The sequence below is a fragment of the Nuphar pumila genome, chromosome 5 (assembly GCF_984573655.1).
Source record: "Nuphar pumila chromosome 5, dmNupPumi1.hap1.1, whole genome shotgun sequence".
In the NCBI taxonomy this organism is placed as follows: Eukaryota; Viridiplantae; Streptophyta; class Magnoliopsida; order Nymphaeales; family Nymphaeaceae; genus Nuphar; species Nuphar pumila.
The window spans coordinates 16,104,416-16,121,689 of NC_143253.1; the positions used below are offsets into that span (position 1 = coordinate 16,104,416).

The window sequence follows — 17,274 nt, forward strand, 5'->3', positions numbered from 1 at the left end:
CTTTTGTAATTTTTTATTTTAGTTTTAGTTTTTTTCTAGTTTGACTTGTTGACTAACGGTTGGGAGCCCAACGGCTCTAAATAGAGCCGTTGAGAGGTAGCTCAATGGCTAAACCCCTTTCCCTTATGTATATATATTAGGGTAAACGCCCATTGTAATGTGTGGGTTTTAGTGAGGATTCCTCTTAATAAAGATTGATATTTTGTATTTGTGCATTAATGTATTTTGTGATATTTATGTGCCTTAGTGCATCTCATGAGTGAATATTCTCATCGAGTCCTTAGTAGACTTGATTAGCACCGATATTTGTGTGCTTCTTTGTAAGGGCTTGATAGCCACCCTTAGTTGAATATATCCTGAATAAGCTCCTTTTGAATTGCCTTTAGGCCGATTCCATCTAAATTGGTAAAAATCATTTTGATGGTACTTTGAATAATGAACCCTTTTTTTTCACCCAAGAGCTCACAGCCATCATAGGTTTCTTTTCACATTAACCATGCATTCACTACGTAAGCAGGGTTACCGAAAACTAGGAGCATGGGAAATACATTTTTTGGGAAACCATTTACGAAACAGGAAACACAATGTTCCGAAACATATGGGAAACATGAAAAAAAATTGGGAAACATGTTTCTCATAGTGTGAGAAACATGTTTCCCACCCTAAGAAAAACATGTTTTTCATATTTGAGAAACTTGTTTTTCATGTTTTTTCATATGTTTTCCATGCATTTCTCAAGCGTTTCCCTTTAGTGAGATACATATTTCTCATGTTTGATAAGTTTTTACTTTTTGTTAAATGTTTCCCTATTTGTTTTCTGTTTCACATTCTCCTGAAAAATCTCATATCTCATTTCCGTTTTCCTTTCTGGTAACCTTGATCCATACATATGACCCCCTCTTCGGTGAATAGATTTTTCTCACATGAGAGAGAAAATTGTTCACATATTAAAAAAAAATTAAATTTATTTTTTATATGTGATGAAAAAGATTTTCGTATGACAAATTGTTCTCTCTCATGAAAAAAAATCATATGACAAATTGTTATCTCTCTCTTAACTTTGATTTTCACGTGTCTAACTAGGGATGGTAGTGGAGTGGAGCAAGGGGGAAAGGTCTCCACTCCTGCTCCATCTCAAAATCCTACCCTCCATCCCTGCCTTCATCCTTGCACGGGTCTTTATTTTAACCTTCATCCTCGTTTCATGACTTTCATCCATGGTCCAAACGAGGTGAGGTCGGGCAGGGTCCTGTTTTCCCTCGGTCCACTGTCATCCCTAAAGAAAGATCGAAGACGGGATGGAGAAAAGCATAAGTCAATTCTCGCCTCCATCCCCACAGAGGTTTTGATTTTAACCTCCATCCTCGGTCCAAACGGGGCAAGGTGAGACTAGCTCCGTTTTTTATTTTTTCTCTCCGGCCGGGCCTTTATGATATGACAATCTTGCACGCGTGCACTGCGTATCACGGTAGATGTCCAGAGTGGTGAGCATTGGGCACCCATGCAGCACATGGCCGTTCCATACCCTCATATAAGCTTTTACATGCACAGCATGCATTTATGAAGTTCATAAGGCTGGCTTTCTTTCTTTTATTAACACACTTTCATGTGAAGGATCCTATATAAATAATACGATGACAGTTTTTTTTTTAATTATTATTATTGTTGTCGTATATATTCTGGAAAGAATCGGTGGAACGGTGAAGCATGTGTAAGCCTACTTGCCTTTTTGTTGGCTGAAAAAAAACATGATTCAAGTATCGTTTCTTATTAAATCAATCATGCTTAATACATCTTAGCAGTCAGATTTAAATAATACATGAAAAAATTCTTCAAAAACTCGACTAGCACGGCTTTTGGTTAGAAAAGTGGCTAGCGGCCCCCTCTCTCTCTCTCTCTCTCTCTCTCTCTCTCTCTCTCTCTCTCTCTCTCTCTATATATATATATATATATATATATATATATATATATATATATATATATATATATATATATATATATTGTTTTGGAAGCTGCATGTAAGGCAGTGCAAGAACAATACAACCACATGCATTGGCAACTTGTATTTTCACCCTAAGTTGGTGTTTTCTATTTTCAATCAAATTTATAATTTACTTTTAATTAAGTTAATATATATAAAGAGAGTATAATGAGGACAAAATGTCCAAAGAAACATATTTAATGAGAGTAAAGCTAATAAACTTATAAATTTATACCACTAACTAAGGGTGTAACCAGTTTGGGTCGGGTCTTATCAGACCCAATTCTGAATTGGGTCTAAAAGTAAGACCCAAACCTGAACCAATCTCATTAGGGTTCGAATACATCTAGAAACTATGGACCCATATCGGTTAATGTACAGGTTCAGGTATGCATTGGGTCGGGTATAGGCGGTTCAAGTCTTTAATAGACCTGTTTTGATTCGGGTCGGGTTAGGGTCTGGGTATGACTAAAAAAAGTAGACTCATATGGGTTAACGGGTTTGGGTATTATCGGTTTAGATCTTAACGAGTTCGGATATTTTGTATGAATGTTTGAGTGACAACAAGATTCAAAGTTCTAACGGGTTGAAATTTCCTAGTACTCAATAGAATTTCATGCGAACCCATATGATCCACATTAGTGTCTGTTTTTTAATAGTTGCAACAAGATCAACCATAGGACGGACAGGGTTATTGGTCCAAGTTTTTTTTTGTGGTAAGGGGATATAAACTGAACAACAGCAGCAGCAGCTTGAGCTTTACAGAGTAATGACAAAAAAGAAAAGAGATAAGCAAGTGATGCATCATAAAAACCTGAACAAACTTGCAAGGAACCAGTGTAAGCCTCTTTGGTATTAGGCAGTTGGGCTTCTTGGTTGCAACACAGTAAAAATCACAATGTAATAAGGTAACTAGGAGAGAGAGAGAGATAAGGCAATAAATTCTTTTCTTTTTTTTTGGGTTTCTTGAGAAACAAATAATAAGGAAGAATCTCAATAGCCAATGCCAATCAATCTAGTAGGTTTCTTCTTCAAAAAAAAATTTCTGAAACTCACATTTTTAAAAAACTTTCAAATCAGATCAGATATGAAGCAAGTTGGGGTATGGGTCAGTTCAGGTATATAGTGGGGCTGGGTAGCGGTCGATTCAGATTCATGTGTATAATCTGCTCGGGTACAAAATCCCGTCGGGTTTGGTTTTATAATATGGAGAACCATTTGGGTTTGGATACATAATTGGTTCAGGTCTTCATTTATAATACTCACAACCCGACCCCTTTTCACTATGGGTCCATATTTTAGACCCGACCCAAACTCATGTGTCTACCAATATCGGTTCGAGTCAGGTATAATCTGTTCATGTTCAGGACATGAGGTCAGGCCGGGTATACCCAACCCAGTTACACCCCTACCATTAACCATAGTTAAAGGGAAAGAAATGACCATGGGGTACGAATTTTCTTTTTCTTTTTTTTTGAGGAAAAAAAAGCACTAATAATCAAAATTAAACCCAATCAAGACGTTAAGCAGCCTACCCTGTAAAGAATTCAGATTACAAGACTCATCCTAAAAAACAAGAGAATTCCATTCATTTCAAATAAAGCACCAAGGAGTGAATTCCCAACACTTGTAAATAAACTATCCGCCAACGTCTATTTTTTTTTAAAAGGCAAGCTGGGGTTAGGCGGACCCCTACCAGCACAACAGCCGTCCCATATGGAAGAGGGATTCGATCCTGGGCCTTCAGCTTCGTACAGGACCCCGCCTACCACATGGGATACCACTTCGGTGGTATCCGCCAACGTCCATTTGCTCATATTGGGGCCAATAATCAGGTCTCCGTCATGAATTTTTATAACTGGAAAAAAAATTCTCAGCATGATTTTGATTAAAAAGTCCTTTTAAATATGAATTTTAATTATAAAGAACATCAGGTATGTGTTTGTAAATAACCCAAAATGCACACAAGGGCTTCACTCATATGCTAGGATGACTTGTCAATGTTACCAAATTGATGAGATATGCCAAGTTCGAAACCCACGGGTGGTATCTCTTGTAGAAAGGTTAAAGATAGGTATACTCCTTAGTCGGCCGAGAGGACTTCAAGGGTTTTAGTGACTACACAAAAAGAAAACTTAAAATATTATTTGGTCACATTTTAATTGTTAAATGTTTTAGTTTTACTAAAAAAATAACATTTATATTAATAGCACTCTCAATAATCCCGTTCATCTTTGTAAAATCACCAAGTTGAAGAAACTCCGATATTCGAAGACTATGAAAGTGTCCCCAGCTGTAATGTGCAGTGGGTGAAAGGTTTTTTTCTTGATTAAGGCCTCTCAATGCACGGATTTTATATGGCTTAAAAAAAACACATTTATTTTTAAGCGCAATATTTGAAGAAACGAAGAAAGACTTTATTTAGAGTGTTTTCTCTTCCATTTTTCTTTTTTACTTAATTTCCGAAGCACGTTTCACGGAAGCTACAATTTAGGGGCCTACGAAAGGCAGGGGCGTCTCTCTCTCTCTCTCTCTCTCTCTCTCTGCTGTGCCTGCCGTTTAGGAAATTCCATGGTCAGTTTGTCCCATAATCATGTCCGCTAGTTCTTCCGCCTCCTAACTACCTCCCTCTCTCTATAAAAACCCACCTTCCTTTCCCACTACTAGGAAAAGGCTTCCTCCTTCCCAACCGACAGTTCCTATTTATCGTTGATCCAACACGCCCTCCGTTTTCGCCACTACCATTCTCTGTGATCCCCTTGGACCTCATCTCGTATTGGTGAGTTATGCGTTTGTTGGTGTCCATGTTGCTTAATCTGTTCTTGATTTCTGTTGATTTCCTTCATGGGTTTTACTCTGTTGGACCATATCTTGAAAACCCATATTCTTGAAATTTTGATTGTTTGAGAATATTTGATCTCTTTGTCCTTTTGATGCTGTTACCGTTATGTTCTGCATTCTAGAATGATGTAAAAAATATTATTGTTGGATCTGTTATTGGATCTGAATTTTTGAGGAAAATTTCTTGTGGATGATTGTGTAATTTGATGTTGTTGATCTGTTTTCCTGTTTGGTTGTTGTTGGATCTGATTATATTCGACCAGATCTTGGATAACCACTTGCTAGAAACTTTCTAACCTTTTTCTTTTGGGGTTTCGTTGAGCTGTTTAGTGAGATATGAAGTTGAATTCTGCACATTACTCCTGTATGAGTGATAATTCAAGTGAAAAATTAGAGAAAACATATACTTTGGTTTTACATTTTCTGGTTATTAATGGGGTTTAATTGGTTCTAGGTTGTCTCTTTCTTATTAGATCTGAGATCTTCTATCATTAGGATGCCGTTCGCATTTACTTTTCTTTTTGGCTAACTCTTCTTGCTGTTCGATATTTTCTTTTTCCCCCTTTCTGTTATAGTTTTTTTTAGAGGAAAACTTTACATTAGTAACCTATCCGTGATTTTATCTTTGGTTACGGGAAGAAATTGGAAAACTAAGCTTGGATGAAAAAGAAATCGCATTCTTCTATTTCAAACTTTTGCTTAGTGATTTTGGTGGACTTGCAGCTATGATAGATCTGTAAGTTGACTGATGTTTTTACTTGACGGAAATCTCTTTTCCTTTATAAGATTCCATTTGTTTCAATTGGACAACTTGGACTTTAGACCACCTGCTTCTTCTTCTTCTTTTTATTCTATTATTAGCTAAAAGCACCAAAGATCTCTTCGGTAATTAGTTTTCTGTTTTTAAAATTCCTATAATTGTTCCAACATATGTACATGGATCATGATTTTGGCAGGAAAATGCCAAAATTGTTGCTTTTGTGATAATGTTACTCATGTAATTTGTCGTTTATTTTCTCAGGATTTTCCCTTTTTCTGTTAAACTTTCGGATCTTGATCTGTTCTAATGATTGAACATCTTGAGCTGGTTTTTTCCCATAGGTTTTTGTTTATTACTGCCTTGCATTTGTCTGAGTTCCTTCTAACTTATGCAGAAGCAAGAAAAGATGTCCACAATCAGTCACCAGTCTGCTCAGGCAGGCAAATATACTCCTAAGAACATCCTTATCACAGGTGCTGCTGGTTTTATTGCATCTCATGTTTGCAACCGGCTTATCAGAAACTACCCCGAGTACAAGATTGTCGTGCTTGATAAACTTGATTACTGTTCCAACCTGAAGAATCTCAATCCATCGCGATCCTCTCCCAACTTCAAGTTTGTTAAAGGAGACATTGCTAGTGCCGATCTTGTGAACTTCCTTCTGATCACCGAAGGGATTGACACCATAATGCATTTTGCAGCACAAACCCATGTTGACAATTCCTTTGGTAACAGCTTTGAGTTCACAAAGAATAATATTTATGGAACTCATGTCCTTTTAGAAGCGTGCAAAGTGACTGGTCAGATCAGGAGGTTCATTCATGTGAGCACTGATGAAGTGTATGGTGAAACTGATGAAGATGCTGTAGTTGGGAACCATGAGGCTTCCCAGCTCCTTCCAACAAATCCCTACTCTGCAACCAAGGCAGGGGCCGAAATGCTTGTCATGGCCTATGGTAGATCCTATGGGTTGCCTGTTATAACTACAAGGGGAAATAATGTGTACGGCCCTAATCAGTTTCCAGAAAAACTTATTCCAAAGTTCATTCTTTTAGCTATGGCAAAGAAAGATCTTCCCATTCATGGGGATGGCTGCAATGTTAGGAGTTATCTTTACTGTGAGGATGTTGCAGAGGCTTTTGAAGTTATTCTCCATAGAGGAGAAGTTGGCCATGTTTACAATATTGGAACAAAGAAGGAAAGGAGGGTGCTTGATGTTGCAAACGATATTTGCAAGCTTTTCTCAATGGACCCGGATAAAGCTATCCGATTTGTGGAAAATAGGCCATTTAATGATCAGAGGTACTTTTTGGATGATCAGAGATTGAAAAACTTAGGTTGGTCAGAGCGAACAACTTGGCAAGAGGGGCTCAGGAAGACAATGGAATGGTATATTAGCAACCCAGATTGGTGGGGAGATGTCTCAGGTGCATTGTTGCCGCACCCAAGAATGTTAATGATGCCAGGAACTGATAGACAGTTCGACATGCCTGAAGATTACAATGCTGGGATTTCTTATGTGCCAACTAGTTTACGCCAGGATCGTATGGTTGTTCCAACTCCGAAGAGTCCAAGGAGTGGCAGCATGTCTCAAAAATCCCCATCATTAAAATTCTTGATCTATGGCCGCACTGGATGGATAGGTGGGCTTCTTGGTGATATATGTGAGAAACAGGGGATACCGTTTGAATATGGAAGAGGCAGATTGGAGGACAGGTCACAACTAATGGCAGATATTCTTGGTGTAAAGCCAACCCATGTTTTTAATGCCGCCGGAGTGACTGGTAGGCCAAATGTTGACTGGTGTGAATCACACAAAACTGAGACCATCCGCACCAATGTTGCAGGTACTCTTACCTTGGCAGATGTGTGCAAAGAGCAAGGGTTATTGATGATAAATTTTGCTACTGGATGCATATTTGAATATGATGCTGAACACCCAGAAGGATCAGGCATTGGATTCAAAGAAGAAGACAAGCCAAACTTCACTGGTTCTTTCTATTCAAAAACTAAAGCAATGGTAATTTAATGAGAGAGTTTTCACCTTTCTGTACAGTCTTCCTCTTTTATGCTTTCCGTTCAGTTTAATTACATTGCTCCTCAAGTTTGGCTACTATCTATTTCTGACATTTTTTTATTTGGCATGAAATCCAGGTCGAAGAGCTCTTGAATGAATATGACAATGTGTGCACCCTCCGTGTCCGAATGCCAATATCATCAGACCTTAGCAACCCTAGGAACTTCATCACAAAGATTACACGTTACAACAAAGTGGTGAACATACCAAACAGCATGACTATCTTGGATGAGCTTCTGCTTATATCCATTGAGATGGCGAAAAGAAACCTGAAGGGCATATGGAACTTCACAAACCCAGGTGTAGTGAGCCATAATGAGATCCTGGAAATGTACAAGCACTATATAGACCCAAGCTTCAAATGGGTGAACTTCACGCTGGAAGAGCAAGCCAAGGTCATAGTTGCACCTCGAAGCAACAACGAGTTGGATGCTACCAAGTTGAAGGAGGAGTTCCCGGAGTTGCTTTCAATCAAGGAATCACTGATCAAATATGTATTTGAACCGAACACGAAGATTGCCAATGGTGTTTAGGAATTTGTTACTCGTGAATAGGCTGCCTGTCTAACCTCTATAGGTACAGTATCTAGTAGGTCTGCATTACTAGCCAGTCATTGTTATTGTCATTATTATTTTATTTCTTCTTATTTGTCCATTTCTGAATAAATACATTTAGCCATTAGGTTCTCCTTCTGTTGGGCTTATTATTTTATCATTGTACGAGTTCCCATCCAGGGGTAGATCTCCATTCTCCCCGTCTCTTTTAGGTGTATACTTTTTTATTACTTGTTTCATGAGGCTGGACTTGCTATGAAGAATACTTCTGTCAGTTCATTGTTGTACTTGCGGTGTTATCTTCTATTGAAACTGCGTTTTGTACATTCCATTTAGTTGGAAATCATTCCTTTGCCTTTGCCTTTTTTTTCCATTGTTGTTGATGCACACAACTTGGCCTTGGTTAAATAGTGTAGGTTGAAGTTTTATGTGGATACATGTATACATCCATTAGCACAAGCACTATCTTTACTGAAATACACATACAACTTGGACATGGTCAAATCTGATTGGGTGCATTTCTGATTTTCTGGTGTGGAACCATGGTGAAATTGTACCGATCACCCAAAACAAAGCCATATATTGGTAGAATGGAAGTGATCTTTCTGAGAACCTGCTAAGGACACCAATTTCTGGCCTGTTGCTGGCGAAATTGCAGAATTAGAATTGTTTAGAAGGGTACGAAGGCACAACTTGGCAACATTAGAGCATTCAGTTTGTTGGAAGCTGCGATCATCTATAGTTTGACATATCAAAATTAAACAAGCATTAGTGAGTGGGGCTGAAAAGTTACTTCATCATTCATGTCAATGCCTATTTCTTGCCACCGGCACTATTCTGTAGATTGATGGCTGATATGGGTTTGCATCTATATGTGTGTAAAGCTGGAATTGTGAGAACAACAGATTGAATATTAAATGGTTCTGCTGGCTTTTGGAGGATAGTTCTTATTGGTTTTCCTGTTTACCATGAATCGGTTGTTATGCTTATTCATAAAGCTAGAATTTATCCTCTACATTAAACACAAACCCTCTTCATCTCTTAGATGGAGCTATTTTGGATGTTGAAGAGCATGGTTCCTCAATTTGTTGCTGATTGACTCTTTAATTGTTCTTGTCACCCATTAGTATTGTGCTTATGAGATGCAGAGTTGCAATTTTCACCTCTCAAGTGAAGTTCTAGAAAATATTGAACACCAGAACTTTGTGCTGTTGTTTATGTTCATGAAGGTCATGAATGAGCTGTACGGCCATATTGTTGGAAAGACAAAGTGATACATGTTCCCTTCCTGCTGTCTTTATGATGCCATTGGAGGTAATGAAGTTAATTCATGATAATTTTGATTGTAGCCTAGAGCCTTTCAGTTGGATACATTAAGCCACTGTGGGATATCAGATATGCTTCTTGTACTGTGCAATGGAGCAAAAAGCTCTCAATCATTGATAGGACTGATGGGGTAACCTTAACTGATACACAATTTCGAGGAACTTCCATTGGCCCCTAGTACCCTCTGGCCTTGTTCCTTGAACCCCCTTTAGGTTTGATGGTGCCAATCATCCCTTTGAGGCCTTCCTAGTGACGAACACTCTGTAGCTCGTGCCAAAGAATGGGTACAAATAAGAAGAAATCGTCTTGGACTTTGCATCCCCATAGTAGGACTAAATGGTTATTTCTTTCATGGCCCCCGAGCTATGCCAGTATTAGCACCGATGGTGTGTAAATGTAACTCGCCGTTCAAACAATTATTCATGCATTTGTTCTAGATAACTTGTAAAGCTTTCTGATGATCTGATTCAAAGATTTTGTCATGTTTTACGCTTGTCATGCTTAGGAACATGTTACCTTTCTGCAAGCAACAAAAAAGATCCATGCACCTCACTGTTTTATGCATCTCATAGTATTCTCATGCAAGTAAATGCACACACAAAGTGTGCATGAATGAGCGTGCACCTTTACACAATAAAAGGGTATAGGTACGACAGCATGTTCAGCAAGTGTGAAAAACAAAAAAAAAATGCTAACATGTTCGACGATTCGTAAAGCAGTATGAAACTGCAAAAGAGACTCATGTTAGCCGCTCGTGAGGTGGTCTGGTGGCATTAGTATCAAAAGACATGGCACAGATCAACTCTATATGCATACGTCCTACACATGAATATATAGACTCAAAACACACACACACTAAACATGCACGTGCATGCTGCCTTCACAAAGTCGTATCACATGATGTGTGCATAGGGCTGTCAATCGGTCGGGTACTTGACCCATTAGGGGGTACTCAAACCTGCCCAAATAACAAAGTATTGGGTTTAGATTCCACTCAAATATAGGTTTAACTAAATCGGATCTAATAAAATGCAGCAGTCTGGTTGGTTTTGGTGTTTGGCTCAAGGACTGTGGCCTTTTTTGGACTCGAAACCCTTTGGTGCGATTGTGTTTTATACATAATATGTTTTGGACCCAATTGAATTCAGATGCTAGAGACCGAAACAACTCGGTTATCTACTCAATTAGAAGCAAATATGTCTTACTGCATCAAACTTGTTGGAAAATGTGGTGGGTTAGGATATAAAAAATAACCTATAGACTTTATTAAATTCAAACATTATAAAAAATATTATCAATCTAGTATGACGTATCCATGTGTGATTACAATTAAGTATAGAATTTCATTACTTTGTTTTATGAGAAACATATCTTTTTTTTATTTAAAATAATTATAGTAACGAGAAAAACTATATGCTTTTGACATGTTAATTTAAATATACAAATAAAATCTTTATGACCAAATCAATGTATATATGATCATAAATAATCAATTAAAATATTTAAGCTTATCTAGATAGATCAAATTTCAAATAATAGATACTTGTAATTATAAAAAATATGTCATTATAATCAACAATCATAAATATGATTTTAGTTAAGATCATAATTTGATCAAGTTTATTCAAATCAACAATTGAATCTGTCAAAACAAAAACTATTTGATTATCATGACATTTTAGATATAAAATTAGAGAAATTTATTTTTTACTTAAAAATACATAATTTAGATAATTGAATAACCTTTCTAACACATCAAAAAACACTAAATTCTGATATATGGTTGCGAAGTTATGACTTTCACAAGCTGACTATGTCAAGTGCTATGTAATTTTGGGTATGATCAAACCCATATATATATAATCATAAATTTGAATAAATAATTTGCATAAATTTATAATAACTTAAAAATTGAAAGAAAGAGAAAATATACCTTTTATCAACGAAAGTTCTCAAATCCATATTTATTGAAAAAGAAAAAATAAGGCACAATGATAAATTAACTTACTTTAACTTGAATCACTATCAAAAGAAAATCAAGCTTTTGTGTTCACTCTAGGGTTAGGAGCACATCAAATGGGGGTAAGGCCTAAGCTTGCATCTTGGCTATATGGTGCAAGACAACCCAAAAGGATTTTTTCATTGCTCCTCCCTAAGGTACAACCATCTATTTATAGAGTATAGAGACTCTAGTCTCCTATTAAGAAAAAGAGTCTCAGTTGATGTCAACATCCAATCATATCAAATTTCTTAACTAGTAGAGAGACAATGTCGGGTCTACTATAAGCATGTGTGCTACATGATTTATAGCCTTTATTGGGTCTTCAGTTGATTGTTCACTGTGAGTAGGTCTATCTCTTGAAGGCATCATTATCAAGAAACTCTATTGCAAAAAAGAATAAGATACACTGTGTCACCCAAACTCACTCAATCTTATACTCCTAACCCCATTTGTGAGACATCAAAGGCAATGTATCCAAATCCATTAAGCAGAGGTTTTTTTCTGTGTTTAAATTGACACAATTTATATAAGTTTCTAGATGCACTCATTCTGCAATAAAAACTGATAAAACCATGATAAGATTTTCCATGTCATAGTTGCATGCAATATCAAAACAATAATTTATGAACATAATCATGACCATATTTGAATACATGAATTTCATCAAAAGTTATGCAAGGTCATATAGAATATCCAACACAACTAACCAGGTTCAAGTCAATTGGATATCTTGCACAATCTGGTGCCAAAGTCTTTAATTTAATGGTGGGTTGGGAGGCCAAATTTATAGGATTTGATTGGACCTCTTATCAAATCCAACATATTCTAAGTAGTGGATGTTAAACTAAGATCCATATATGTTCATATTAGAGTCATACTTGCATGAAGGGATTTTTTGGATTTGTATCATAACTTGTTGACCTACATTCATATATATATGAGTTAAATGCTATTTATTTGCAAGTTTTACATGTGAAACATTTTTTCTCAATATTTCTTTTTGTTGGATCCAATGGTATTGTTTAAAAGTCGGATCTAGATTCAATTCTACTACAATGAATCTATTTTAGATCCATATTTAGATTTGGGTTGACCATGATTCGTCCCATATTTCACTCCTACCCTTTTCACCCATGGACCCACCTTTTTACTTATGCTTCATGATCCAAAATCCCCATATGAAAATATAAAACCACAATGTTAAAAAGTAATAATCTCATGTTACATCTCAAGAAAATCATGATAAATAGGATTATATTCGCTTGTTAAAAAGTGCTAATCTCATGTTATATCACAAGAAAATCATGATAAATAGGATTATATTCGCTTTTGAAAACATATTGAGGGCCAGATCCAAACCTTATCCACTGAGCATCATAAACCCATCGCCTATCTAACCTTAGCGGGTTAGAGGGGTTTTTTGGTTCTAACTCAAAACAATAAAGTTATACACCTATGCTTTAGCTTTCCAACCATAGAAGGTTTTTCATTTTCTTAAAATGCATATAACTTTTACGAAAAATAACAACACAGTACGTTAAAATGACATGTTTCCCTAAAAACCACATAATTTGCCAAAATTCATCTGATGACCAAAATCATAAATATTCGTACATAAAAAGATAATTTTAACCTTTGCATATGCAAATTTTCTCCCAAATATGTACTTAAGTATTGCATCCAAGATCTATGATAGATGTTGTCACTAATTTTTTATCCAAAAAATGAAGGGTTTCAGAAAAATGTAAAAAAGAATGAAAAAACTAGACATGAATACCTTTTCAACGACATCTGATTTGCTAAAAAAATACAAACGAGCACTGAGATACAACCTCAACAATATTCCTAAAACAGGAGATAAACAAGCGTTGTTGCACCTATCCTCATTATTCTATATTATTTTCTGGCTATCTGCACTAGAATCTAAAAACAAAAAGACAGATCATGCCATTAGCTTTTCAATGCCACCAAGATCACCATGATCTAATGAGCGGTTGGAAAGAAACATCATCTGAGAGATAAATTGTTCGATTGTTCTTGTCTGTAGAGCATATTTTTATTTCTGTCTTAGAATTAAAAAATGAGAACCCTATATGGGATTTTTGTTTTGACTCAAGACAATAAAGTTATAGGCCTGTATCCTAGCTTTTCAACAACTATAAAAATACATGTTTTCGATATTAGTTCAAAGAAATACAAATCCTAAAACAAAGTTTATTTTATAGAAAATATATGAATATGCAAATTTTATCATATATATGCAAATTTTCTTATATATATCAAATTCCTCTCATATATGCAGATTTTCTCATAAACATGTGAATTTTCTTATATATATGAATTTCATCATAAATATGTAAATTTCTTCTTCAATAAATTTGAAGTTCCTCTTATATAAGTGGATTTTCTCTTAAATATATGTGAAATTCCTTTTATATCTGCAGATTTCTTTCTAAATATATGATTTTTTTCTTAAAATATGTGAATATACAAATTTTCTCATATATATGTGAATTTTCTCTTAAATATGTTAATTTTCTATTAAATATATGTGAAGTTCCTCATATATATGCAAATTTTCTCCTAAACATATGAAGTTTCTCATATATATATATATATATATACACACACACACAACCTTTCTCTTAAATATATGTGAAGTTCCTTCTATATATGAAGATTTTCTCTTAAATATGCAAAAGTTATCTTAAAATATAAGAATATTCAAATTTTCTTATATATATGCAGACCTTCTCTTAAACATGCAAAATTTTTCTCAAAATATGCGAATATTCAAAATTTCTCATATATATGCAAATTTCCTTCTAACCATGTAAAATTTTTCTTAAATATATGTGAAGTTCCACACACACACACACACACTATATATATATATATATATATATATATATATATATATATATATATATATATATATATATATATATATATATATATATGCAGATTTCAAATATTTAGAAAAAAATCCGCATATATAAGAGAAACATTACATGTACTTAGGAGAAAATTTGCATATATAAGAACTTTATATATATGAGAAAATCCACATATATATGAAAAAATTTGCATATTTATATATTTTCTACAAAACAATCAGTGTTCTCGGATCTATATCTCTTTAAATCGACATAAAAAACTTACGTTTTTATAGTTATTGAAAAGCTAAGTCACATGCTTATAATGTTACTGTTTTAAGTTAGAACCAAAAACCCCTATAGGGTTCTCATTTCTGAGTTCTAAGACAAACAAAAATATGTTCTGAAGACAAAAATAACTGAACAATTTATCTTCCAGAAGATGTTTTTTCCCAATCGCTCATCAGATCATGGTGATCTTTGTGGCATTGAAAAGCTAACGTCACAATCTATCTTTGTTCTTTTTATTATTTTTCAATTGTTTAGTATAGATAACTAGAAAATAATATAAAACAATCAAAATAGGTGCAATTACATATGTTCATCTTCTATTTTACAAATGTTGTTAGGGTTGTATCTCAACACTCATTCATCATTTTTCAGTGAATCAGGTGTCCTTGAAAATGTATTTTTGTCCAGTTTTTTTAATTTTTTAATTTTTTTTGAAACTCTTCATTTTCGTGATAAAAATTCAGTAACATCTGTCACAGATCTTGGATGCAATACTTAAACAGATATTTGACAGGAAATTCTATGGAGGAAATTCGTACATATGAAGGTTAAAATTATCCTGCTTATCAAACATATTTTGGCAAATTATGAAGTTTTTAGAAAAACATGTCATTTTTAACGTACAATACAATCATTTTTAGTAAAAGTTATACGCATTTTGGGGAAATGAAAAGTGGAGTTTAGCTATAAGGAAGAAAATGGATCATGGCCTGCCTGATTGGTTTGGGACCTGGACAACTAGATCAAGTTGGTCCAAGCGCTGGTTCTGAATCCAGTAAGGGTCAATCGAGGTTAGCCCTCAAATTTGATCCAGCTGGGTTTAACATATACCTGTCCCCTTACAGCCCTATACCCATGAATGACTTGGAATCGATTCAGTCCAAATATGTCGTGAATATTCCCCAAACTTTCAATCCAAGACCCAAACCAAAGAGCCAAGCAAAACCATTCGACTCACATGTCAAACTAAGATAAGCCCACCTTGGCTAAGTCTTAGTCTTCTGTCGTACGTCTGTGAGCACCCACTTAGCGTGCAAGTTTCTGTTTGTTGTGGAGCACAAATTAGTGCTTGCATGTCCGTTTAATTGGACAAGTGGTTATACTGACCTAAATGGGTCGGATTTGGTTCCGATGCTGGCTTTACTAAATCCAAGCTAACCGGGTTTGGGGTTTCGTACAGATTCAGATAGAAAAGGGCAGTGCTGACTCCAAATCTGCGTAGCTTAAAATATTGGACATACTTTTATACGTAATGGAACCGAGTTCAAATGTAAGACTATGTGGAATCCAAAATCCAGTCGTTAATTGGATGCTCATTATTCTACCAAATCCAACTAAACGGATTTAGTTCCGCTAAGATATTTGACCCAAATCTGATCCCTTGACATCCCTAAGTGGGGGGGTTATCCAACTAGGGGTGTCAACAGGCCGGATTCTGGTCCGGACCCAGGTGACTCCCAACCTGGATCTATCTTTCAGGTGTTGGTACTGGGTCTGGACGTGAGTTTTATCGGGTTTGCTATAAGAAAACCATTCACGGTCCTATAAGGATTACATGAACCAGACCCAGCCCATAATATTTTTTTATCTTTTTATATTGAAAAATCATGGGTGTTAATGGGAATTTGGTTCAGGACCCGGGTTTGTTATGACAAATCATATCCGTCTCTATATAACTAATAGGAGTTTCTAATCGGACCTCCTTTTTTATCACCACACCCGGACCCTATAGGGTTTGGTATGGGCCGATACCGCCTCCTATATCCAACCACTCCTTGGAGATTTGTGTCTGAATCTTATGTCCCGGGTCCACAAAAATCCGAGACTTTTTTCATGTCCATAACCAAAATTTCATATGGTAAAAGCCATCTTTTTATTCAACACGCAGAAAATCTGAATCCAGCTTCTCTTCTCTCTACATTGTATCAGTTAATACATGTACATTTCAGCAATCACGATTCCGGCGAATTGCCGGAAAATTTTTCCGGCGAACAGACGCTCAAAGCCAGAACTATAATCTTCAATCAACTCCAGATAAAATCTTTTCTACATCTCGAGATTTTGGCTTGAAATTTTGCATGGATTTTGATGAACTGAAAAAAGCCATCCAAATCGAACCAGAGGAGAATAAGAAAGACAAGCTTCAAGAGGTCAACCTTCCCTCCAAGAATCCCGTTTGCTTCAACACCGAATTCCTCACCTTCCGTAAATCCCTCCCCTTTAGAGTCCTCCCGTTTCCCGTACATACCGAGAACGCCGTTTTCCGGCCGCCTCCGGCGAACCTCCGCTCGACGATAACGTGGGGAGGCACCATTCCTTCCTCGTCCTCTTCCTCCCCGCCTCTGTCACCATCTTCACCCCTGGGACTGAAACGCGACGACCGTGAATTCCCTGCTTTTCTCGCCGGGATGCTCACTGGAGATGACCGGCCGGTCAGGGACCGGTCGTTCTTCGCCGTCGCCGGAGTCGACGAGATTGCTGGGGGGTCTGGAGCGGGTTCGTGGTCAAACCATAGGATGTCTTCCTCGAGGAGCTCCTCCATCGCTGGGTTCTGGCCCGCCGGAAA

The 17,274-nt window shown here is 36.3% G+C and overlaps 1 protein-coding gene across 1 annotated transcript; it reads left to right on the forward strand.

Moving 5' to 3' along the window:
- Positions 1 to 4,449: 4,449 nt before the first annotated feature.
- On the forward strand, positions 4,450 to 8,539 carry LOC149836929 (trifunctional UDP-glucose 4,6-dehydratase/UDP-4-keto-6-deoxy-D-glucose 3,5-epimerase/UDP-4-keto-L-rhamnose-reductase RHM1-like). Its single transcript, XM_090005669.1, has 3 exons — positions 4,450 to 4,760; positions 5,977 to 7,602; positions 7,737 to 8,539. Exons 2-3 carry the CDS (start codon positions 5,989 to 5,991, stop codon positions 8,190 to 8,192), a joined length of 2,070 nt encoding a protein of 689 aa, XP_089861795.1. The 5' UTR covers positions 4,450 to 4,760; positions 5,977 to 5,988; the 3' UTR covers positions 8,193 to 8,539.
- The last annotated feature ends 8,735 nt before the right edge of the window (positions 8,540 to 17,274 follow it).

Coding starts and splice junctions, on each gene's coding strand:
- LOC149836929 (XM_090005669.1), top strand. CDS start 5,989: ATGTCCACAATCAGTCACCAGTCTGCTCAGGCAGGCAAATATACTCCT. Junction 7,603..7,736: donor ATTCAAAAACTAAAGCAATG/GTAATTTAATGA, acceptor CATGAAATCCAG/GTCGAAGAGCTCTTGAATGA.